Genomic DNA, 26,183 nt, shown 5'->3' on the forward strand with positions numbered 1-26,183 from the left:
AAAATATGGTTCGGATGCCTGAAAAATAATGACTGATCAGAGGAGTTGATGGGAGGGTTATATTCGATAATACACATTACTTACCTGCGCCTTTTTGTAAATATCAAACGGTGATACGCCTTTTGATAAATACATTAAACCTAGTACGTCTTTTGGTAAATTGGCCATTCATAAATTGGAATCAGAGTTTTCACTTCATTGCCAAATCATGAACAGTTAACATGTTTGTTAGAAAGGAGCCTAATTATCGAACCAAGAATTATCTATCGGTAATTGTTGCAAAGGCACTGAATTGGTGTTATCTAACAATAAGTAAAACTAGCTCAATTTCACTTGAAACAACTACCATGGCAGAAAAATGCACATACAAGAGATGAAACGAGCTCTCCCAATCATAATGAATTAGACAAGTATGAAAAAGAATGAGATTTTAACAACACTAGACTTTGGCGATACAACAGTGGTTACTGAAGCCGATGCGATTTCAGAAGTCGTATTTTGTCCTCCCACTCTTCAAGATAAGGCAGAGCATGCTGGGAAGATTGGAGGTTGAATTATAAAAGTTCCAAGCCTCCAACATCAATCGTTTCCTGGAACCCTTGAAATGGACAACCTGAAAGCCAAACTCATGCTGATGAATTGGTATGGCTAGTAATCTAGCATGTAAGTTGAAGCTCAAAGAAAATAACTTGATAACAAGAACATCTCGTGCAGAAACTTTAGCTGTTGTAAAAACAAATTGTCAACTAACTACAACTCGATAATGATGAGACATTACCTGTACATCCAAAGGCATGCCATGAAACTGGCCAGCGCCTTCAGGAGGGGTCCAGTTATAAACAGCACAAGGCAAAAAGAGGACTGAGACACCATTAAGCTCGCCAGAAAAGGCTTCATGTCTGTTGAACTTCTTTACAGAAGATGGAAGATGAGATTTAACAACCCATGCGAGAGCTAACTGATCACCAAGCATGCGTGATGCCTGCATAAATTTTGAGCTGTATGTGTTCGCGACTTCTTCCAAAAAGAATTTTGCTCTGCAGCGGAAACATTACCGAACTTATTTGTAATGACAAGAAGGTCATCATAGTCCTAAAATAATAACTTTAACTAACTTGTGTAATCCATCTGGGGTGCCCCTAACTGCAATGAATCCTGAGTTTAATGGCTGATTTTTGTTGTTCCGGAAAGTGAGACCGACATGAAAGTCAGGATATTTATGAAATATATGCCTCAGATCATCTACCACAGCAATATCAGAGTCAGTGAAAATGTAGTGACTAGAAGGCTTTGAACTCTTGGGGTGTTCTTGAATTTGTGTTTCAAGAAATGCCTACATTAATTCAACAATACAGAGTCATGTTCTGCATAAGATATTTGACTACATGACATTAAACTAATATAGAAATTACATAGCTATAAATTTGGTGTCAAGAACTTCATAACACTAGTATCAAAGAATTGAGAAGTGATTAAAACATATTTCAAGTCCTGATATATCTCAACACTATGTGATAAAGGCCTCCCAGAATAGTTCGGAAAATGATTCATTATTTAGCAGTCCTGTTCAACATATATAGATAGATAGATAGATAGATAGATAGATGGAAACACAGCCCCTTTGAACTAATTAATTTCTTTCTCTTTATTCGGGGATGATTCCTTTTGGTTGTTATAAGAAAGTTAACATTATTCTACCACTATAGTGTTGCTATCTTCATGCATCTGATATATCCCAATACTAATCCTCAGATACTCTTTCTGTTTACAGTTCTCACATTAGCTTTCATCAGAATGCTTAGATAAACAACAAAGAATAATTTAGGGGCTAATCCAGCACTGACACAATTTAGATATTTTCTCTCTCATATGCACAAAATAATTAGTTTCTGCGCAACCACCATGAGATTCTTCACTCACAGCCATCAATAAACACTCCATTTCACGTGTACAGTGTGCCCTTAATTTTTCTGGTATACATGCAGAATAAAATCAAAAGATTTTAATAAAAACTTTTTGATTCACTGCCTTGTAATGGAATCTTTGTTGTCAATGTATGGTTGGAATTTGTTAATCACGTAAATAGTATATTGGTGTAAATAGGTAAAATTATCCATTTTAAAATCTGAAGTTTCCACCGTCAATTTTTTTACTGACATATACTAGAGCTGTGACCTAAAAACATGCGCATATACTCTCCTTACATTAGTACATCACTATTGGTAATACACACACTCACTATTTCGAATAAAACTTTATACTAGTGGGATCCACTTTAGCACCTCGATCTTCAAAAGGAGAAAACAAGCACTAGAACAAAAACTGGTCAGCTCCCAATTGCCTACAAAAGCCTCTCCAGGCTCCACACATCCATCTACCTAAATGACAAAATTTTAGTAGTACTTATGAAAAATAATAAAAAATTGTGAGTTTATCAATATCAAAAAGCCTAAGGGGATAATAGCCACCAAACAATAATAGGTAATGTGAAAGATAAATAATCATTATAGGCTACAGAGTAATTCTTAGACAAGAAGAATGGTTGGTAATAAAAAAAAGATTTTGATACAGCTATCCTAACAAAAAAATATGTTTCAGAGTAACCAAACATCACAATCTTTTTGATCTGCTAAACTAAATGAAAAAGCACTTAAGCTCAAGAAAGAACAATAGATGAATACATTCATCCTTGAAAATACTGAACCAGAAAAGATGAAATCAAGAAATGCAAATATTGATTGATGGTGGATCTTACAATGTATGATTTGATTCTCTGCAGCATCAAATTCCCTCGTGAATAATCTCCAGGAATTGCTAGTGTTGTTGCTTGGCTTCTTCTCATCGTGAATTTGGAAGAAGGATCAGTCAGTAGAATCACATTGCTATTTGGCATTGACACCTGCAGATTTCTATGTATAAGAAAAACAAGTTAACAAAACACCAAACATACAAACCGCCTTTTAGAGCAACTAAATGAATGTAAAATTGAAGAAACAATAAAGATATCAGCTTGGATAAGTTCCAACTTTTTGTTTCAAGAATGTAGTACTTCTAAAAAATAGTAGAGCCCTTCAACTATGGACAGAAAAGAACTTTAATGATTGAATTCATGAACGTTAGGAAACCATATAGTATCAAAATATAACTCATTTATGCCCCATATGACAAACAAAACCAGATAGTAAGATACTTCAACAGTGGTATTACATGCTTCACCTTAAAGAATTTCATTAATAAAAGCTTCCTTTACAAACTTGTCCTTGGGTGTAGACAACGTGACTTAAAGTAATAAAAGATGATGTTACGAAAATACATGATGTGGTGCCATACCTAACTACAAAATAGTTGGATAAGGGTGGTAAACTTGTGTTCTACAGATGTAAATTACCTGTATGAAGTCAATGAACACATTAAGAATGGCCATAGATCTTTCAAATTTATTGTAGAAATTGCTCCCAACAGTTGCAATATCGGATAATTTGTCATCCATCCTTGCAGAGTGTGATCCATAAGAATTATTGTAAATTGTGTAAACGATTACAAAAGAAACCTTATCCCCAATCTGAATGTCTTGATCTGATTTTAAAGAATGAAGGTTATTGATAGCTTTAAGACCTGTGAAAGAGACACATGATGAACAAAGATTCAAATGTGGCATAATTGGTTGTATCCTTTCTAGTTGCAACATCACACAAAGCACAAGCAATCAGAAACTCAATCACAAGTATCCATATGTCAGCTAGTGGCACATACATGGCAATTTCATTTACACCCTGTTTGGAAACAACTTAAGTGAAGGAATTGAATTGAATTCCATTAGGAATTGAATTCCAGCAGGAATTCAATTCAATTCCTATGTTTGGAATGGATTAGTGAATAACAGAATTGAATTGAATTCGGGTAAATTCCCTATCCAAATCAGATGGGTTTTGGTTTGATTTGCTTTTGCACTATTTCATGGAATTAGAATTCAATTCTTGAGCGATTCCATATCAAAATTTTATACCAAACAATGGAATTGAATTCCAATTCCACTAAGAATTCAATTCTTAGTCTTTCCAAACAGGGTGTTATTGTGAAAAGAGAAAAAATGTGTACTAAGTGTGTGAAAATGGGACAACAATGCAAGAAAATTAAAATTTTGAAGCTCAAGATTCAGAATTCATGTCAAAACCATCAGAACAAACAATCAAAACAAAGAACCAACTATTTACAATCTGTACAATGCTATAATCTAAAAATGATAGTCATATAGAAGCAGCTGATGAAACAATTATATACACTAACTGGTTAAGAAGCATAGAAACATGGATCTCGCTTCTTAATAAGTTTAGAATATTTCTCTAAGGGAAAAACAAAGAAAGAAAAAGGGGGGAAAAAATCAAATTCGTACACAAACAGTGGGCAAACTCAAGTTTGTATTACTAAGGGAAAGAACACTGGTCACTGAAACCAATAATCACGGATTATCAACAATTAGGAGAACTGCTTTAGAGTTAACCCTAAGTTCAAAGCTTACATTCCCATGTATATTATCAATAAAAATAGTTGTCCCGCATTGTCTTTGAGGCAATCATACACAAATGGAGAAAATTCACAAAAAAAATTTAAAAAAAAAAATACCACAGCAGGACGATATTAAACTACATCTAACACAGCCACCGTCGCCGATGGAAACATTAAAAAGTTTGCCCGAAGAGAGGAAAAGCAGTATACCTTGACATTGAAGGCGGTTAGGCAACCCTTGTCCGGCTGCCGGTCCGAGGATAAGGTGATCTGATTTCTTAGGGCGACTTCTCTCTAACTCTACTTGGATTGGGGGATTCTGATAAAGCCTTGACACTACAAACCAAACACCATAATAACAAGTCTCAGAAAACGAGAGATTGAAGGAGGGTGAGTTAAAATTGGTACCTGAAAGAAATAGAGGGAGGGAGAGGAAGAGGACGAGGAGTAACAATAGAGGAGGCCGCTTCCGCCCTCTGCAAATCCCCATTTCACAAGATGCGGAAAATCTGTTCGATAAAATTCCTGAAAGGAGACGGAGGAAGAGGAAGAGGAAGTATTTGGGCCGGACCGGATTCAGAGATTAATTTAATTTAATCGGACTCTACTGGGTCCATTACCAGCCCTAATATAATATTTTCTCTCTCTTCCGCAAAAATTCACCTTGCCGTCGACGACGATGGCGGACCAGCGGCAGCCGGTGCGCGTCCTCTATTGCGGTGTCTGCAGCCTTCCCTCTGAGTACTGCGAGTACGGTCCTGACTTTGTGAAGTGCAAGCTCTGGCTCCGCGTTCACGCCCCAAACCTATACCCCGATCTACCTTCCAATCCTTCACTAATCCTAAAATGTGGTTCTTAGAGGAGTCGGATACTGACAAGACCGCTCAGAAGCTGCACTCGGTGGCGGTGTTGTCTTCTTCTGACGCTGGGATGCGAGTGTGGTTCCTTCAGGTACTTCAAAGATGCTTCTTCTTGTTCCGTTCTTCGTTTCGATCCGTTTCGTTGAAAATGGACACTAGTTATTCTGAAAATTGACGATGGCTTATTACGTAACACTGACCGTTGATTTATCAATCAACATTACAAAAAAATCAAAATGTCTGATATGAAATCACTTTGTTTCTGTATGCAAGATCTACTGGGGGTTAGAATTGGTTGTGTTTATCTTTCAGAATCTTTGATTGGCTACAACCAAAATGCTTATCGGATTGGTCTAGCAAATTTAAGTTGTGATCCATCAAATTGTTGTAAAGTTAACCTCTTTTAAGATTGCATGCATAATGTCGTCTAGTGAACTATGTTGGCTCGAGGGGACTCTCAATGATAAGCTATATCTACCATGAACATGTTTAATGTATTTGAGAGACTTATAAGCAAAACCTTTGTGTTTTCACCATATTATTGATGCACAGTTTCTCATAATCATAATTGTGAATCTTGAACTAGAGTACTCCATGCCCATAGCCTGCAGTATTAGGTCCATGATGTGCATCTATCGAGATGTCCTCCTAAGTGATTAAAATTTTAGGATGGATTGTGCTTCACTTTAATATCAGATTTTTTTGTCCAATATCACAGTAAGGGTTTACTGTTATCGTGGATCAATCTAAATATTTAACTAATTGTCTAATTTTCTGAATTTTAGTGACATGAAGCTGCAAATCAAAAAGAAAATTGATGAAAATAGTTTTCATAAATATTAATGTTGATCCTCTTATCAAGTAAGCATGATTAGACCTTCATAAACATCGTGGTCATTAGTGGACATGATAAAGGTTATTCTAGATATCTTTAAAGCATTTTAGAGATTTTGATGGAAGTAGATGTTTTCTTTCTGTCTTTATTTTCTTTAAACTCTTCTATTGACATCTTTTGCAATAATATGTTAATCATAGTTAGCTTCTTCCATTTAGGAGAAGCAAGAAATTGTCATTGAAAAGATTATTCGCAATATGCGAAAATGTGTTTCTGTTGTGAAGGGTCTAGACCTATTTGGTGGATATGGGAATTAATTTTGCTTTTTCTAATACTTATGCCTATTTACTGATTCAGGGTCCAACTGAGAAAGAACAGATTGATGTGCAAGGGGACATTGCATATGATATGGTCGAGTTCATTACAGAAACTTGGCAAAATGTAATATTTCTTGTTAAGTACTTTTTCATTGTTGGCTCCATGGAGAGTTTTAATTTTTACCACATGCGAATATCAATGGCTTTGGATATATTTTTTTCTTTATGAATTTTCTTAATGTTTCAAGTTCATATATTCATATAATCCAGTTCTTAAACACACTTTTTGCTCTGGCTGTTGCTTAAGCTCCAGTCCTATCTTGGCTTCTAACTCAGGCATATGTATCAATTCATGTGAAGTCTATCTGTTCCCTAGCAAAATCAAACTGCATTCAATTCCATATCATCACATGTGTCCCTACTCTTACTTTTTTTCACTTCCAAACTTCAAACGTTAATACCTTTTCTCGCCATCTGCAGGTGCCTGAAACTGCAATTTTCTTCATAGAAGAAGGAACGAAGGTTGCTGCTGCTTAATGGCATTGGCATAGCATCAGGAAATAAAGCTGTTAGGAATTGTAACAGTTTAGTGGTTAGCTTTACCTAGTTAAACAACAATCTAACACGGGTTTTCTTTCGGCTTTGCCCAATTTTCAAAGGATGTTCTTGTTTCGTGAGTAATAATATTCTTAGAAGAGGGAACAAGAATAGCACGTAGATTTGTTCGTATTCCTACATCTTAGGCATCTTGTTGTACTGTTCAACGGGGTTGTATTGTAATGCAAAGCCTTTAAACAATTTGAACAAATTGGTTGGTGTATGGATAAACTGGATTTTTTTTCTAAAAAAAAATTATAGATGCAATAAAAAAAAAAAGGGTGGTCTAATTGATCAGTTGCAACATCCCGCTCGAGTAACATGAAATTTGAGGTATTCACTTAGAGTTTAAGAAATCAAATGGATTGTGATTGCGACTCGGTTGTTGGATAACGTAGCCAATCGTTTTCGGCAGTTTTGTTTTTCCATCTTACTTGTACTCGTCGAGTGGGCGCGATCTTTCCATCAATCAGTTGACGAGTTGTTGTCACCACCTTCTTCCTCACCCGCTCTTTTTCGCGCGCGCGCACAAATAAATAGGCAGCACCTCTCCGAATTATCTCCAGGAAGTTGAAGGAGGAGCAATGGCGGATCCAGCTGTCAACCCATGGTCCAAGCCCAACCCGCGCCCACCGCCGCCGCGATCTACCTCCCTCCCGCCCACGAAATCCCAAATCGAAGCCGCCGGCAAATCCACCTCCTCCGCCACCCGCCGAGGCCTCTGCCGCTCCTGCTGCCTCTGCTCCGTCACTCTGCTCGCTCTCCTCATCCTCCTCGCCGCCACCGTAGTCGGCATCTTCTACGCGGTCTATCGCCCCCACCGCCCCGCCTTCTCCATCGCCTCCCTTCGCGTCGCCGCCCTCAACATCTCCGCCGCGGGACAGCTGATCGCCTCCCGGATCGACGTCAATGTCACCGTCCGCAACCCCAACAAGAAGCTCGTCTTCCTCTACGACCCCATCTCCTTCTCCGTCGTCGCCGCCTCCGGCAGCGGCGTCGACGTAGGCGACGGCTCGTTCGAAGGGTTCGTCCAGGAGGCGCGGAGCACGAAGATAGTCTCCGCAACTGCCGCGAGCGGCAGGCAGCAGCTGGAGGCGGCGGAGGCCGCCGATCTGAGGAAGAGCACTAGTTTAATGGTGGACGTGGAGATGCGCACCAAAGCCGGGGTCAAGATCGGGAATCTGATAACCAAGAAGATTGGGATCAAAGTGCTGTGCGAGGGGATCAACGCCGCCGTTTCAAGGGGGAAGGCGACTGCGGCGGCGGTGTCTACGGGCGGAGACTGCAAAGTAAAGCTCCGCATCAAGATTGGGAAATGGAACATCTAGGCAACGACGAAGACTTGTACAACTTCAACAGGATCGAAGGATTTGTTGATCTTTGGGAAATTCGTTTTCCTGTTTTCTCGATGATTGTGCAAATTTCATTCGCTTAAATTTTGTTATATCTTGCCTGAGTTTGTTATGTAAATTCTTTTATATATAAAAAAAGCTTTTAAATTTTTTAGTGTTTGATAAGAGAGTAAATCATATAAAAACAGCAAGCTTTTCTCGATAGAGATCGAGGTAATGTCAACAAGGTTGAATCTGAATATCGAAAAACTACTAAAGCCGAATGCACACGCGTGCACGTGGAAATACCGCCTTTCTCGACCCTTGTCAAGCCCAGATTTCGAGGGCCGACATGGCCGCAGCGCCGACGAAAAGTGCGAGGTACGACATTATAAGGATGTAAACGAATCGAATTGAATCGAATAGTATTAGGTTTGAACTTGGCTCGTTTAAGTTATATTCGAGCTCGAGTTCGAATCGAACTTTTATTACAAGATTCAAGTTCGGCTCATTTTGGAATTATCAAGCTCGCGAACAGTTCGAGCTCGGCTCGTTATTAGCTCGATTATCATAGTTAACGAGTTTAATTCGTTAAGCGAGCTCAAGTTGGGTTTCGGGCTCATTTTAGAACTCGTTTTTTTAGCTCGTTTTAAAGCTCGTTTTAAGATTCATTTTAGAACTCATTTTTTGACTCGTTTTAGTGCTCATTTTTTTTCTCTATTTAAGACTCGTTTTAAGGCTCGTTTTTTGGCTCATAAACCTACAAACGAATATGTTCGCGAGCTCACGAGCCGAATATCCTTAAGCTCGAGCTCGGTTCGATAAAACTGTCAAGCTCGACTCGATAAGATAAACGAACGAACTCGAACAAATTTTTTATCGAACCGAGCTCTGAATAACTCATGAACCGTTTGGTTCATTTACATCCCTACGACGCTAGTTGATATCGCGCGTTGCACCTCACCGTCTGGATCATGAAATCGGTGGCGATCAGATCCACCAAGGCCATGTAGATCAGTATCCCCGCCGACATCGAGTCCAACATACCCTCCACTACCAGCGTCACCGGACTACTCGCGTTGTACGACGACGCCACACTCGCCCCCACCACGATCCCTAGGACCCCAATGGCGTCATCGCTGCGAAGAACCCCGCCATCATTGTCGTCGCCGCTTTCTTGAACTGCACCTGGGAAATGCATCCGCCCAATGCGAAGCCCTCAAAGAATTGGTGCAAGGAGAGCGCCGCCACCAGCAGCCGAATGGCGCAGAGGTTCTGTGAAATGCCCAAGGAGAGCCTGATGATTACCAAGTTCATCATTGTAAGCCTCGTTCATAGAGTTTTGGATGACTGTGTGCATACTTGGGATACCACCACTTGTCGTACGTGAGAGGAACTGCCCTGTTTGTCCTCGTCCTCGTGGTCGTGGCCATGGTGGCAGGTGGGTAATGCGTCAAAGTGCTTATTCGCGTGGCTATGGCGGTGCTTTGTCGAGTGGGCTTGCACCCTGACGATGTGCATTGGGTCATTCTCTCTCCCTGTCGACGTGTACCCTTCGTCGACTGTCGCTGGGTCGACGGCTATCCCCGAAGGGGACGATGGCGCCTCCACCTGGTGCTTCCACTCGTAATACTGGGTACTCACGAAGTAAACGACGAGGGTGCCCAGTGCCGCCAGCATAGCGACGACGAAGCTGGAAAAGGGGAAGGCCTGTTAGGGGGAGTGCCGGAGGCAGGGGTCCGGGAACGAAGACTCTACGGCGTGGAGCATGTGTACAAACCCAGTCGCGAGGATGGCGCCGGCAGCGAATGAGTTCACGAAGACGAAGACGCCCCTGTCGATCCGCAACCGACGACTGACAAGGGGGGATGGCCACGCCCAGTGCACCGGCCACCAAAATCGCCGCGAAAGCAACCACCCACCTTCAGCCATAGCGCCACATCATATCGTCCCAGCAATCATCTGCCTCCTCGTCGGCGGCGTAGTTGGTCGTCGCCATCGATGCAGACATCCCATCTTCACCACAATATCAATCAGTGTCGTCAGTGTTGATCAAGACCGCAATTTCATGAAACAAATTTTAAAATGAATGAACAATATTTACCCCAAAAAACTCGACCGCGGGTGGAATCGCGTAAAGTGGAATAAAAAATCTAAATCCGGTAAAGAAAGGGAACCTCCCTCCTTAGCTGATCAATTTCCCCAACAAACGGATAACCATTTCAGTCGATATCCATACCTCGAAGAAAAACATCGGCTATCTATAAAGACACCCAATGGTCCTAAACCAAATACTTTATCAAAGAAATTTTGAGTCTGACGAGGAGAAATTGAGGGATATACGAAGAATCGGAGAGCGGAGGAAGAGTGTTGGGTCACTTCAGAGTTAGAGGAGAGATGAATAGTTCGTCTTGCTCCCTAGCTCGTTCCCTTCGTAAATGTTGATGCAGCAAATAAATTCAAAGAAAGACTCTCTAATGCTAACACAAGGATTTAATTGGTATTCACTTTAAGAGAAGATGACTAATCCAAGATTCAGTCCTCTCTCATACCTTCATTATCAAAACACTTTTTCTCGAAAATAATCCGGAGGTAGAAAAGTCTCATACAACTCAACAACAAAGATATAACTCGAAACAAGAAATAAATACACAAATACAAAATGAAAACCTTCTTCTTGCTTGATATCTTATTGATGAAGATGTCTTTGGACCAGTTGGAAAGTACAGCAATACTTGTCTTCCAAGCTCAAAGTCCGTCGAACAGTAGTAGAGAAGAATTGTGTAAACGTTGGCTTCAAGTCTTGGTGAAAACTCTTTTCTAGGATTCACTTGATACCTCTAATCGATTCAGCTTTTCCCTAATCGACTGCCACATCATTCGACCATTCGCGCACCTATAGAATGACTATTTTTGAACCCTAATCGATTGGTGAGTTTGTTGGTTAGACCTAAGAAAACATACCGATTCTACTGTACAAAAATTTGTTGTACAAGTGTCGAACCTTTCCTTAAATAACCTATTGTGTTCTTTAGAAGTTAAATTAGGAATCGCAGACGGAACTTAACATCATTGATTCCAAATTTAACTTATCTGTTCTTAATGATTTAGATTTGAATCGCCAGCGGAACTTAACACTATTGATTCAAATCTACCTAAGTTATTAATTTCATTAAATATTAATTTCCAAAATTGGCTTCCAGGACTACATGGCGAGGCACATGACCTTCTTGGATATGGGAGCAACCACCACCGCTTAGTCAAAGCCTTTTAAAAAAAACTAATATTTAATTTCCTTAAATAATATTTAATTTCCTTAAATAACTTTAGGTTAACCAAAAAGAACAATCGAATCACAAATTCGAAAAAGAAGAAAACACAAACTCGAAAAATAAATTCGATAAACTAGATCTAATTGCCTCTTGTATTTATAATTTATACAAAGAAAAATAACTAGTATGATGCGGAAGAAAAATACTAGTTATACCTTCTCTTTGTAAGCTAATGACCTCTAGATCTTCTGCCGTATTCCTCGCCTCTCCTTGGACGTCGTGTGGGTGATGATCCTCCAAGATGAACACCACCCAAAAGCTTCCTCCTCTTTTTCTAAAATTCGGTCACCACCACCACCAAGGAGAAGAGAGCAAAAGGGAAAAGAGAAGGGAGAGAGGGGCCGGCCACCAAGAGATCACCAAGCAAAAGAATAAGAGTTGTGTCTCATGAAGTCTCCTCAACCCTTCTTTTATATTACTTGCCCAAGGCAAATAAGGAAAACTTTTTACAAAAAATAAAATCATCCAAGAGTTTTTCCTTTTTCTTTTTTATTTTTCGTTTTCTTTCCTTTTGATTGAATCAATCACCAATTTTTATTTTGTGATGATTTTTAATTAATTTATGATGGTCGACCACCTTGCTTGGTGCCACCTCATCAAGAGGAATAAGGAAATGTATTTTTTTTAAAAAAAAATTACAAGAAGTAATCTTCTTATAAAATTTACAAGTTCTCTTTCCTAAAGTAGGAGTTAAAAAAGGAAAGTTCTAAAAATTAAAACCATGTTTTAAAATTTAAAACTTCTTTTATAAAATTTCCTTTTTAAACATGATGATAGAAAATTTTAATTTTAAAACTTATCTCCCTTTTTTCTTAAACCATGAGGATGGTTAAAAAAGGAAAGTTTTAAAACTTTTAAAACTCTCTATTAAAACATGTGGCCTAATTCAAATAAGGAAAGTTTTAAAAATTAAAATCTCTCTTTTAAAACTTATAGTTTTCTACAAAGAGAAGATTTTTAAAATTCAAAACAACCCTCCTTTTTTGATTTATTGTGGTCAGCCCTTTCATGCTTGGTCACCAAGCAAAGGGCCGATAGAAGAGGATGTGGCCGGCCCTTGCTTGGTCACCAAGCATTGGACCGACCCACTTCTTGGACACCAAGAAGAGCCTTACATTTGGATGGACTTGAGACTATAATGAGGCTATGACAGGGACCTAGAGCAGAAATTGGTTTTGGCCTTCCGATGAGCTTGAGTATCCCATGCTCGCCCCGAACACACAACTCAAGTTCATCGATAATAACTCATTCCACTAGAGAGTTATTATCGTACTACCGCGCCAATCCCAAATTACATTATGGGCGCCTTCTTATTATGAGTGTGTTAGTCTCCCTGTGTTTAAGATTACGAATGTCCACTAATTAAGTAAGTTACTGACAACTCACTTAATTAATATCTAACTCCAAGAGTAGTACCACTCAACTTCATTGTCATGTCGGACTAAGTCCACCTGCAGAGTTTAACATGACAATCATTATGAGCTCCTCTTGGGGACATTCTCAACCTAGATAACTAGGACACAGATTCCTTCTATAATCAACAATACACACTATAAGTAATATCATTTCCCAACTTATCGAGCATATTGATTTATCGAGCTAAACCTCACTCTTTAATAAGTCAAAGGAATACATATTAAATATATGTGCTTGTTATTATATTAGGATTAAGAGCACACACTTCCATAATAACTAAGGTCTAGTTCTTTTACTAAGTCAGTACAAAAAGAACTTACCTAAATGGTCCTACTCAATACATTAAAGTGTATCAGTGTAATTTATTAGTCAAGATAAACTAATACTTAATTACACTACGACTATTCTGATGGTTTGTTCCTTTCCATCTTAGTCGTGAGCAACTTGTTTATAATTTATAGAGAGCCGACAATATGATCTTCTGAGTGTAACACCACACTCCATGTTATCTACTATATAAATTAATTGAACAATTACATTTAACAAATAAATGCAGATATTGACCATTGTGATTCTTTTATTTCAAAAATAAATGTTTACAAAAGCTAGGCTTTTAGTATACACTCCAACAATCTCCCACTTATACTAAAAGACTAAGCTGCCATATCTGTTGCCATACATCTGATTCTCATCCCCTCCACATGTCGATCAAAAGCTTTCGCCGGAAGGGCCTTTGTGAAAGAATCTGCCAGGTTATCTACTGATGCAATCTTGGCGACGACAACTTCTCCTCGCTTGACGATGTCTCGTATCAGGTGGTACTTGCGCTCTATATGTTTACTTTCCTTATGGGCTCGCGGTTCCTTTGAGTTTGCAACTACACCGCTATTATCACAATAAATTGTGATGATCTTGGGCAAACCAGGAATCACATCTAAATCCATTAGAAAGTTCCTGAGCCACACAGCTTCTTTTGCTGCCTTAGAGGCTGCCACATACTCAGCTTCCATGGTTGAGTCCGAGACGCATTTCTGCTTAACACTCCTCCATGCAATGACTCCACCTCCTAGAGTAAACACATAGCCTGATGTAGACTTACTGTTGTCCCTATATGATTGGAAGTCCGAATTTGTGTAACCCACAGGGAGCAAATCATCTACCTGGTAAACTAGCATATAGTCTCTAGTCCTTCTCAGGTACTTTAATATATGTTATACCGCAGTCCAATGTCCTTGTCCAGGGTTACTCTGATATCTGCTAACCATGCCCACGGCAAAACAGATATCAGGTCTCGTACACAACATTTCATACATAAGACTTCCTATAGCCGAGGCATAAGGAACTGTCTTCATGTCCTCTATCTCCTTTGATGTTTTCGGAAACATCTCTTTAGATAAAGCTACTCCATGTCTAAAAGGTAAGAAACCTTTCTTGGAGTTTTGCATGCTAAAACGAGCAAGGATTGTATCTATATATAAAGCTTGGGATAGACACAACATTCTTTTCTTGTGATCCCTTATAACTTTGATCCCAAGAATGTGGGCACATTCTCCTAAGTCCTTCATATCAAATTGTTTGGACAACCATACCCTTACATCTGATAATACCTTGATATTGTTGCCAATTAACAAAATATCATCTACGTATAGTACAAGAAATACCACCACGTTTCTGTTACACTTCTTGTATACACAAGACTCATCCGGACACTAAATAAATCCATATGACTGGATTACTTCATTAAACCAGATGTTCCAAGATCTTGAAGTTTGCTTCAGTCCATAAATGGACCGATTGAGCTTACACACTAGATGTTCTTTGCCCTTTTCAATGAACCCCTCTGGTTGCTTCATATGGATGTTTTCTTCAAAACTACCATTAAGGAATGTTGTCTTGACATCCATTTGCCAAATCTCATAATCCATATGAGCGGCAATGGATAAGAGTATCTGGATAGACTTAAGTATGGCTACCGGCGAAAAAGTCTCCTCATAGTCGATTCCCTCTTTCTGAGTATACCCTTTCGCAACAAGTCTTGCCTTGAAGGTTTCTACCTTCCCATCTGTCCCTCTTTTCCTTTTGTAGATCCACTTGCATTCAACGGCTTTTACATCATCAAGTGGTTCTACAAGCTCCCAGACCTTATTAGAATACATAGATTCTATTTCGGAATTCATTGTCTTTTGCCAAGATACTGCATCTATATCTTGGAGTGCTTCATCATATGTCCGGAGATCAGGTTCATGTTTACCCGAGATTAAGTCCGAAGACTCTCCCAAAAACATGAATCTCTCAGGCTGTCTTACACCCACTACGATGAGGCACCGTCTGTGGTTGTGTATCATGTGTGACACGTGTTGCAGTCTCTTGTGGTACTTCATCTTGTACTGTTGGTACTGAAGTAGACGTGTCATCTCTAAGTTCTTCTAGAACAATTTTGCTACTGGGCTTGTGATCTATTATATAGTCTTCTTCTAAAAACTGGGCATTGGTGCTAACAATGATCTTCTGGTCTTTAGGACTATAAAATAAACCACCTTTCGTTCCTCTGGGATAACCCACAAACACACGAACTTCTGTACGAGATTCTAACTTATCAGCATCTGGTTTCAGCACATGTGCTGGACTACCCCAAATCCGAATATGTCTTAGACTGGGCTTCCGCCCATTCCACAATTCTGTGGGAGTATAAGATACTGATTTAGAAGGTACTAAGTTCAGAATGTGCACTGTCGTTTCCAGAGCGTATCCCCAAAATGAATTTGGTAATTCTGAATAACTCATCATCGATCTAACCATCTCCATAAGAGTCATATTCCTTCATTCTGCCACACTATTCTGTTGGGGTGTACCAGGTGCGGACAATTGGGATTGAATCCCGGCCTCTGATAAATAATTCCTAAACTCTCCTAAGAGGTATTCGCCACCACGATCAGACCGTAGTGTCTTGATACTTTTACCTAGACGTTTCTCCACATCAGCCTTGTACTCTTGAAACTTATCAAAGCACTCAGACTTGCGGTGCATTAGGTAAATATATCCATATCTTGAATAATCGTCTATAAAAGAGACAAAATATTCAAAACCACCTCTAGCCTGGATAGACATAAGACCACACAAATCAGAATGAACCAATTCTAACGCTTCTTTGGCTTTATACCCCTTGGCCTTAAAAGGTCTCTTTGTCATTTTAGCTTCCAAACAGGATTCACATGTTGGAAAGTTTTCCAACTCTAATGGACCCAAGAGTCCATCGGCTACAAGCCTTTGAATCCTACTTAAGTTAATATGACCAAGCCTTAGATGCCAAAGATGCGTTTGGTTCATTTCCGAAGGTTCTTTTCTCTTATTAGAGTTAGAAGATGTGTTATTAATTTCCATATTTTGCTTTGTGGGAGAAATTGAATTTAAAGTATATAAATTGTCAACCAATGCACCAGAACAGATAATCACTTTATTTCTCTTTATAACCACATTGTTACTAAAGGAAACTGAATATCCATCCAAATACAGTTTAAAAATTGAAATTAAATTCTTTCTAAAACTGGGTACATAAAGACAATTTCTTAAAACCAATTTCCTATTCCTATCAAATGATAAGTAAACGTCTTCCACTGCAACAGCCGCCACCTTAGTAGCATTACCCATGTAGACAGTTATCTCTCCATCAAATAGCCGTCGGGTTTCCTGGAACCCCTGCAAAGAATTACAGACATGATCAGTGACTCCCGTATCTACACACCAGGTGCTGGTAGATAACACCGCTAAACATGTTTCAACTACTAGAGCATGAGATATACATTTATTGTTCTAGTTCCTACGAGGACAGTTTGCCTTCCAATGCCTTGTCTGCTTGCAGATGAAGCACTTGCCCTTCAGCTTCTTCATTCTAGCTTTTTGTCCCTGAGGTTTATTCACTCTCTTTGCTGAAAAGACATGTTTCTTCTTCTTCTTGCCTTTCAGTTTAGAAGTAGAACCATTTTCAGCATAGTGAATCTGAGAACTTTGACGAAATATACCTTCTGCTGCCTATAGTTCTGTCAGAAGTTCCGCCAACGTATACTCTCTTTTGTTCATGTTATAGTTCAGGCAGAACTGCTTAAAACTTCTGGGTAGCGTTTCGAGAATTATATCGACCTGCGTTTCCCCATCGATTTCTCCTCTAAGAACTTGTATTTCATTCAGATAGGCCATCATTTTGAGGATATGATCCCTTACGGGCGTTCCCTCAGACATGGTGGCTGTCATTAATTTTCTCATTGCATCTTGCCTAGCAGTCCGACTTTGATGCCCAAAGAGTTCTTTGAGATTGTTCATTATATCATAAGCTGTTAGTAAATCTTGATGTTGATGTTGCAATACATTTAACATTGATGCCAAAATGTAACACCGCACCATCTTATCAGCTTTTACCCATTTCTTATGATACTCAATCTCCTCTGGGGTAGAGTCACCGTCAGGTGTATCAGGGCAAGCCTCAGTCAGTACAAATTTATAGCTTTCAGCAGTAAGGACAATGTCCAGGTTCCTTTTCCAATCTATGTAGTTGGGTCCAGTAAGTTTGTTCTCTTTCAATATAATGACCAGTGGGTTGAAAGTCATCCTAAGAATCACAAAAATAACTTTGGTCAGGACTCTAAATTTAGAATAATATTGATTCCTCAAACAATACTATTTTTAAATTAACCAACACCTCAAAACACCGTGAATTTTGTATGCCACGATAGTGTGGACGTATACAAATTCAACATTTGTAAAAGGAGGGTGTAACCCATTAATTTTATTATCTTATCAACCTAACTTTTTGACAAATAAAATTGATAGTTGGTTTCCTTCGGTCACACAAATAATAACAGTGACTCCGATGGGGAGGATACTATTAGACGTGTCTAAGTGTATACCATTACTTGACACTAAGTCCATTAATAAGATTGTGCCCCTTCCGATGGGGAAGATCACACGCTCTTAATTAATTTCCTATAGTCATCCAAAATGGAAGTTTGATCTAGTGATCCACAAACAAACTCATCCGATATGGAGGAAGGCACTCAGAGCCAACGCGCAAGTTTGTTTGCATCACTTACAAACCAGTAATGGAGATCGTAGAATTTATTAAAATAAATCTCTCTCCCACTTAGTTATTTAAAGTGAGGAATTTTAAACTATCCTAGCATACATCACATGCATACACACACATCACAGTAAATAAAAGCAATAAATATAGAAATTATTTTCCAACTATTATGGCCTTTTTCTGTTACTGCCCTCCATGTGCACCAACCCTAGCTGCTGCCATCTTTAGCAATCGCCATCGGGTCGAGTCGTCGCATCCATCTTGCCTCTTATTCCGCTGCGCCTTTGGTGCTCTATAAGTACCACGCCTCGCAAGAATCCGATCCGCGACAAAAATAGAATTTTACATATATCGATCCTATATTCCACGAGGGAATGTACATGTAATCTAGATCGAAAATAAAATTCTAAAATCCTAGGGCTAATACAGCTCCTGCTGTATTAGTTACATACAATCATGTACACACAAAATATTGCCCTTGACATGTCCAAGGGTCCAATCACACACAACATCAATAAGTCATAATAGTTGGAGCCTGCAACCAAAGAGTTAGCACATCCTACTATTATCCTGCCTAAATTATGTATGACATGTGCATAACCTATTTGAATTCTAAACACACAGAGGCAAACCCTAGCTCTGATACCAATTGTTGGTTAATCTTAGGAAAATATACCGGTTCCACTGTATAAATTTTTTTTGTACAAGTGTTGAACCTTTCCTTAAATAACCTATTGTGTTATTTAGAAGTTAAATTAGGAATCACAGACGGAACATAACATCATTGATTCCAAATTTAACTTATTTGTTCTTAATGGTTTAGATTTGAATCGCAAGCGAAACTTAACACTATTGATTCAAATCTACCTAAGTTATTAATTCCATTAAATATTAATTTCCAAAATTGGCTTCTAGGACTGCATGACAAGGCACATGACCTTCTTGGATATGGGAGCAACCACCACCACCTAGTCAAAGCCTTTTAAGGAAAGCTAATATTTAATTTCCTTAAATAACTCTAGGTTAACCAAAAAGAATAATCGAAACATAAATTCGAAAAAGAAGAAAACACAAACTCGAAAAATAAATTCGATAAAATAGGTCTAATTACCTCTTGTATTTAGAATTCATACAAAGAAAAATAACTAGTATGATGCAAAAGAAAAATACTAGTTATACCTTCTCTTTGTAAGCTTATGACCTCAAGATCTTCTGCTGTATTCCTCACCTCGCCTTGGACGTTGTTTGGGTGACAATCCTCCAAGATGAACACCACCCAAAAGCTTCCTCCTCTTCTTCTAAAATCCGGTAACCACCACCACCAAGGAGAAGAGAGCAAAAGGGAAAAGAGAAGGGAGAGAGGGGTCGGCCACCAAGAGATCACCAAGCAAAAGAATAAGAGTTGTGTCTCATGAAGCCCCCTCACCCCTTCTTTTATATTACTTGCCCAAGGCAAATAAGGAAAAACTTTTTACAAAAAATAAAATCATCCAAGAGTTTTTCCTTTTTCCTTTTTATTTTCCCTTTTCTTTCCTCTTGATTGAATCAATCACCAATTTTAATTTTATGATGATTTTTAATTAATTTATGATGGTCGACCACTTGCTTGGGCACCAAGCAAGGTGGCCGGCCACCTCATCAAGAGGAATAAGGAAATATATTTTTTTTAAAAAAAAAATTACAAGAAGTAATCCTCTTATAAAATTTACAAGCTCTCTTTCCTAAAGTAGGAGTTAAAAAAGGAAAGTTCTAAAAATTAAAACCATGATTTAAAATTTAAAACTTCTCTTATAAAATTTCCTTTTTTAACATGATGATAGAAGATTTTAATTTTAAAACTTATCTCCCTTTTTTCTTAAACCATGAGGATGGTTAAAAAAGAAAAGTTTTAAAACTTTTAAAACTCTCTATTAAAACATGTGGCTTAATTCAAATAAGGAAAGTTTTAAAAATTAAAATCTCTCTTTTAAAACTTATAGTTTTTTACAAAGAGAAGATTTTTAAAATTCAAAACAACCCTCCCTTTTGATTTATTGTGGCCGGCCCCTTCATGCTTGGTCACCAAGCAAAGGGTCGGCCCCTATAGAAGAGGATGTGGTCGGCCCTTGCTTGGTCACCAAGCATTGGACCGGCCCACTTCTTGGACACCAAGAAGAGCCTTACATTTGGATGGACTTGATGCTATAATGAGGCTATGATAGGGACCTAGAGGAGAAATTGGTTTTGGCCTTCCGATGAGCTTAAGTATCCCGTGCTTGCCCTGAACACACAACTCAAGTTCATCGATAATAACTCATTCCACTAGAGAGTTATTATCGCACTACCGCACCAATCCCAAATTACATTATGGGCGCCTTCTTATTATGAGTGTGTTAGTTTCCCTGTGTTTAAGATTACGAATGTCCACTAATTAAGTAAGTTACTGACAACTCACTTAATTAATATCTAGCTCCAAGAGTAGTACCACTCAACTTCATTGTCATGTCGGACTAAGTCCACCTGCAGGGTTTAACATGGCAATCCTTATGAGCTCCTCTTGGGGACATTCTCAACCTAGATAACTAGGACACAGATTCCTTTTATAATCAACAATACACACTATAAGTAATATCATTTCCCAACTTATCGGGCATATTGATTTATTGAGCTAAACCTCACCCTTTGATAAGTCAAAGAAATACATATTAAATATATGTTCTTGTTATTATATTAGGATTAAGAGCATACACTTCCATAATAACTAAGGTCTAGTTCTTTTACTAAGTCAGTACAAAAAGAACTTACCTAAATGGTCCTACTCAATACACTTAAAGTGTATCAGTGTAATTTATTAGTCAAGATAAACTAATACTTAATTACACTACGACTATTCTGATGGTTTGTTCCTTTCCATCTTAGTCGTGAGCAACTTGTTTATAATTTATAGAGAGCCGACAACATGATCTTCTGAATGTGACACCACACTCCATGTTATCTACTATATAAATTAATTGAATAATTACATTTAACAAATAAATACAGATATTGACCAATGTGATTCTTTTATTTCAAAAATAAATGTTTACAAAAGCTAGAATTTTAGTATACACTCCAACAGAGTCATCTCAATCGATTCAAAGAACCTTAATTGATTATCCAATCGATTCCGTAACTCTCTATTCACTCGCCAAAAGGCCTTGATCGATTAGCCCGATCATTTAAGTCGATTGTCTCAATTGATTCCCTCTTCTCACGACAAAACACTTCCTAATTGATTGATACAATCGATTATAGGGATTTAAACAAGCCGAACCGAGCCGAACAGTATTAGGCTTGAGCTCGGCTCGTTTAAGTTATATTCGGGCTCGAGCTCGGCTCGAGCTCGAATCGAGCTTTTATCACAAGGCTTGAGCTCGGCTCGTTTTAGAATTATCAGGCTCGCGAACAGTTCGAGCTCGGCTCGTTATTAGCTCAATTATCAAAGTTAACGAGCCTAACTCGTTAAGCGAGCTTGGGCTCATTTTCAAGCTCGTTTAGAGCTCATTTTTGGTTCATTTTAGAGCTCATTTTTTTGCTCATTTTAAGGCTCATTTTAGAGATCATTTTTTGGCTCATTTTAGAGCTCGTTTTTTGTCTCGTTTAAGGCTCGTTTTAAAGCTCATTTTTTGGCTCGGGAGCCTATAAACGAACATGTTCGCGAGCTCACGAGCCGAATATCCTTAAGCTCGAGCTCGGATCGATAAAACTGTGGAGCTCGAAATCGAGCTCAAGCTCGGCTCGATAAGATAAACGAACGAACTCGAACGAGCTTTTTACCGAATCGAGCTCCGAATAACTCGCGAACCATTTGGTTCATTTACATCCCTAATCGATTAGCATGGTCGGAATCAATTACTCAATCGACTCTGCCACCTTCTGTTCTTGCAAACAACCTACCCTAATCAAATGGATCAATCGGTAAGGCTTGGCCTAATCAATTCGGGTCACTTCGTATTCTTGCATCGATTACATAATCGATTAGCTTAGGGGCAATCGATTGCCTCAATCGATTGCCCAACTCTAATTTGCTTCATCCAAGTCTAGACTTCCCTTGCCCAAGATCCGGTCAACCATGACCTATTTGGACTTGTCCACCAAGTGTCCGGTCAATTCTTTGACCCACTTAGACTTTTCTCCTCATGTCAAGTGTCTGATCAATCTTTTGACCCACTTGAACTTTCCAATCACCATATGTCTAATCAACTATTGACTCATCTAGACTTCCCTCTTCGTGCCAAGTATCCAGTCAACCTTAACCCACTTGGACTTTAACTGCCTGGCTTCACTTACTAGGGCTTCAACTGATTAGCTTCACGTACCAGGACTTTCTCATTGTTTAGCTTCACTCACTAGGGTTTTTTAACTGCCTAGCTTTACTCATAAGGACTTTTCAATCTGCCTAGCTTCACTCATTAGGACTTTTTCACTGCCTAGCTTCACTCACTAGAGCTTTTCACCTGGCTTCACTCACACGGACTTTTCATATCTGCCTAGCTTCACTAACTAGGGCTTTTCATCACTTAGCTTCACTCACTAGAATTTTTCAATCTCCCTGGCTTCACTCATCAGGACTTTCTCATTGCCTAACTTCACTCACTAGGGCTTTTCACTTGGCTTTATTTACCAAGACTTTTCATATCTGTTTAATTTCACTCACTAGGGTTTTTCATCACCAAGCTTTACTCACTAAGATTTTGCAATCTATCTGGCTTCACTCACTAGGGCTTTTCATCACCTAGCTTCTCTCACTAAGATTTTTCAATATGCCTGAATTCACTCACCACTACAAAAAAAAAAAAAACAGGAATACCGATAGGTATACCAACGAAAAATTTATTCCGTCAACAATATTTTAAGGTTTCCGATGAAAATATAATTCTGTCATAAAACCCTCGATTGGGATTAAGGTTAGCATATTTTTACCGACGGAATTAATATTCTGTCGATAAACTTTATCATTTCTGATGGAAATGTATTCCGTCGATATTGCCACTTAAAAGACAAACCCTAACCCTTCGCGTTTTCTCCATGTGTGTCAGCTTCACTCCATTTTCCCTAATCGCAATAACCCCCCCCCCCCCCCCCCCCCTTTCTCTCCCTCTTTCCGATGCAGGCGGCCAGTGTGGCAGCCGACAGCTGCCTTCTTGGCGACCACGCTAGCCTCCTGCTGCCTACCTGGTGACCGCGCTGGCCACCTGCTGTATGCTAGCGCCGGCCACCACCAGCAGTTCCTGCTTTGAATTTATCATTTTTTTTGTAAAAATTTAAGCTAAATTATTTTTATTTCGTTAACAGATGACATTTGTTGTTATTCTCCAAGTGACCTGCATATCTTCAGATATAATTTAGTAAATTATACTTTATATTATTTAACATATTTCAATTAAGATATATGTTATGTTATTTAACATGTTATGCTAGTATGTTAATGTATAACATAATATAGTCTTTTTATTTGTTTTATGTTAGTATGTTAATTTAAGTTAATTTTTAATTCTCAGTTTATTAGTTTTAGATAAAAATATCTATGAACAAAATTTGGATGTACAATCGATTAGAAAATAGATTTATTAGAGAAAATTTTATTTATGAAGTTGAAGAGTTTGTGAACTTTTCTAAGAGTCATCCAGAATATATAAATGGCGTTGTTACGGTGTTCGTGTAATCATTCGAAATGTAGAAATAGAGCCTACTATGATGAGGATATCATGAAAGTATATATTGTTGGTGCAATCGACCCAAGTTTGATCGGTTTGATCATGATTTTGATGTGTGTGTCAAAACATTTAAGTTAGGCTTTCATATGTGTTTGATATGTGTTTGAGTCTTGCAGGATTTGGTGAAACACATGAGGAACTTGGTGCGACCAAGATTGGAAAGCTCATCCTAGGGCTCGGATCCTTGAGTCGGTGAAAGATGGTGTGGAAGACATCCGAGGGACCGTCGGACAAGGAGCAATGGAGTGGATCCGAGGGAAGCGAACTTCAAGGCAACGTGAAGGATGACACGGAGAGGAGCCACGGGCACGGGTGCATCTGAGGGACGAAGGTCGAGGAAGAGTGTTTTAAAGGCGACTCCGGAAAGGATGAGTGTGTGAGAATGTACTAAGACCAGTCGACTGGTCATGGGACCAGTCGACTGATCCAATGTCACAGAACGCACAGAATGCTTCTGTGCTCGTCGAGTGCGGGGACCAGTCGACTGGTACATAGCCGTTGGCAGAAATTGGGTTTCTGCAGAGAGCTGTTGGCTAGGTCTAACGTGTTGGAGTGTATACTAAAAGTCTAACTTTTGTAAACATTTATTTGTTAAAATAAAAGAATCATATTGGTCAATATCTGTATTTATTTATTAAATGTAATTGTTCAATTAATTTATATAGTAGACAACATGGAGTGTGGTGTCACACTCAAAAGATCATGTTGTCGGTTCTCTATAAATTATAAACAATTGCTCGCGACTAAGATAGAAAGGAACAAACTATCAGTATAGTCGTAGTGTAATTAAGTATTAGTTTATCTTGACTAATAAATTACACTGATACACTTTAAGTGTATTGAGTAGGATTATTTAGGTATGTTCTTTTTGTACTGACTTAGTAAAAGAACTAAACCTTAGTTATTATGGAAGTGTGTGCTCTTAATCCTAATATAATAACAAACACATATATTTAATATTTATTTCTTTGATTTATCAATGGGTGAGGTTTAGCTCGATAAATCAATATACCCGATAAGTTGGGAAATGATATTACTTATAGTGTGTGTTGTTGATTATAAAAGGAATCTGTGTCCTAGTTATCTAGGTTGAGAATGACCCCAAGAGAATCTCATAAGGATTGCCATGTTAAACCCTGCAGGTGGACCTAGTCCGACATGACAATAAAGTTTAGTGGTACTACTCTTGGAGCTAGATATTAATAAAGTGAGTTGTCAGTAACTTACTTAATTAGTGGACATTCGTAATCTTAAACACAGGAAGACTAACACACTCATGATAAGAAGGAGCCCATAATGTAATTTGGGATTGGTGCGGTAGTGCGGTAATAACTCTCTAGTGGAATGAGTTATTATCGATGAACTTGAGTTGTGTGTTCGGGGCGAACACGGGATACTCAAGCTCATCGAAAGGCCAAAACCAATTTCTCCTCTAGGTCCCTGTCGTAGCCTCATTATAGCCTCAAATCCATCCAAATGTAAGGCTCTTCTTGGTGTCCAAGAAGGGGGCCGGACCATTGCTTGGTGACCAAGCAATGGCCGACCACATCCTCTTAAAAGGGGCCGACCCTATAGCTTGGTGACCAAGCTTGTAGGGGCCGGCCATAATAATTCAAAAAGGGAGGGTTGTTTTGAATTTTTAAAATCTTCTCTTTGTAGAAAACTATAAGTTTTAAAAGAGATATTTTAATTCTTAAAACTTTCCTTATTTGAATTAGGCCACATGTTTAAATAGAGAGTTTAAAAGATTTTAAAACTTTCCCTTTTTTAACCATCCTTATGGTTTAAGAAAAAAAAAAGAAAAAGAAGTTTTAAAATTTAAATTTTCTATCACCATGTTAAAAAAGGAAATTTTATAAGAGAGTTTTTAAATTTTAAAACATGATTTTAATTTTTAGAAACTTTCCTTTTTTAACTCCTACTTTAGGAAAGAGAGCTTGTTAATTTTATAAGAGGATTTCTTCTTGTAAAATTTTTTAAAAAATTATTTTTCCTTTCCTTTTAATTGTGGCCGGCCACCTTGCTTGGTGCCCAAGCAAGGGCCGTCCAATAGGATTAAACCAAATTCAATTCTAAACCAAATAGGATTGATCATAACCATTGATTGGTGATTGATTCAATCAAGAGGAAAGAAAAGGAAAAATAAAAAGGAAAAAGGAAAAAACTCTTGGATGATTTTA

The 26,183-nt window shown here is 38.5% G+C and overlaps 2 protein-coding genes and 1 pseudogene across 3 annotated transcripts; 1 reads left to right on the top strand and 2 right to left on the bottom strand.

The window, feature by feature from the left end:
* Window positions 1-309: 309 nt before the first annotated feature.
* LOC122038256 lies at window positions 310-5,418 on the bottom strand. 2 transcript variants are annotated; one of them, XM_042597899.1, is made up of 8 exons: window positions 5,170-5,418; window positions 4,915-5,031; window positions 4,717-4,842; window positions 3,389-3,615; window positions 2,756-2,899; window positions 1,116-1,333; window positions 779-1,037; window positions 310-613 (listed from the first exon to the last, which is right to left on the bottom strand). In XM_042597899.1, exons 2-8 carry the CDS (start codon window positions 4,994-4,996, stop codon window positions 485-487), a joined length of 1,185 nt encoding a protein of 394 aa, XP_042453833.1. In that variant the 5' UTR covers window positions 4,997-5,031; window positions 5,170-5,418; the 3' UTR covers window positions 310-484. The 2 variants fall into 2 exon arrangements, with proteins under 2 accessions (XP_042453833.1, XP_042453832.1); XM_042597898.1 differs by having other exon boundaries at window positions 4,915-5,418.
* Window positions 5,419-7,699: 2,281 nt separating this feature from the next.
* Window positions 7,700-8,443, top strand: LOC122006170 (NDR1/HIN1-like protein 3). Its single transcript, XM_042561559.1, has one exon. It carries the CDS (start codon window positions 7,700-7,702, stop codon window positions 8,441-8,443), a length of 744 nt encoding a protein of 247 aa, XP_042417493.1.
* Window positions 8,444-8,773: 330 nt separating this feature from the next.
* Window positions 8,774-26,183, bottom strand: part of LOC122006176 — a 40,253-nt pseudogene continuing 22,843 nt past the window's right edge.

Source organism: Zingiber officinale, chromosome 1A (assembly GCF_018446385.1).
Source record: "Zingiber officinale cultivar Zhangliang chromosome 1A, Zo_v1.1, whole genome shotgun sequence".
NCBI lineage: Eukaryota > Viridiplantae > Streptophyta > Magnoliopsida > Zingiberales > Zingiberaceae > Zingiber > Zingiber officinale.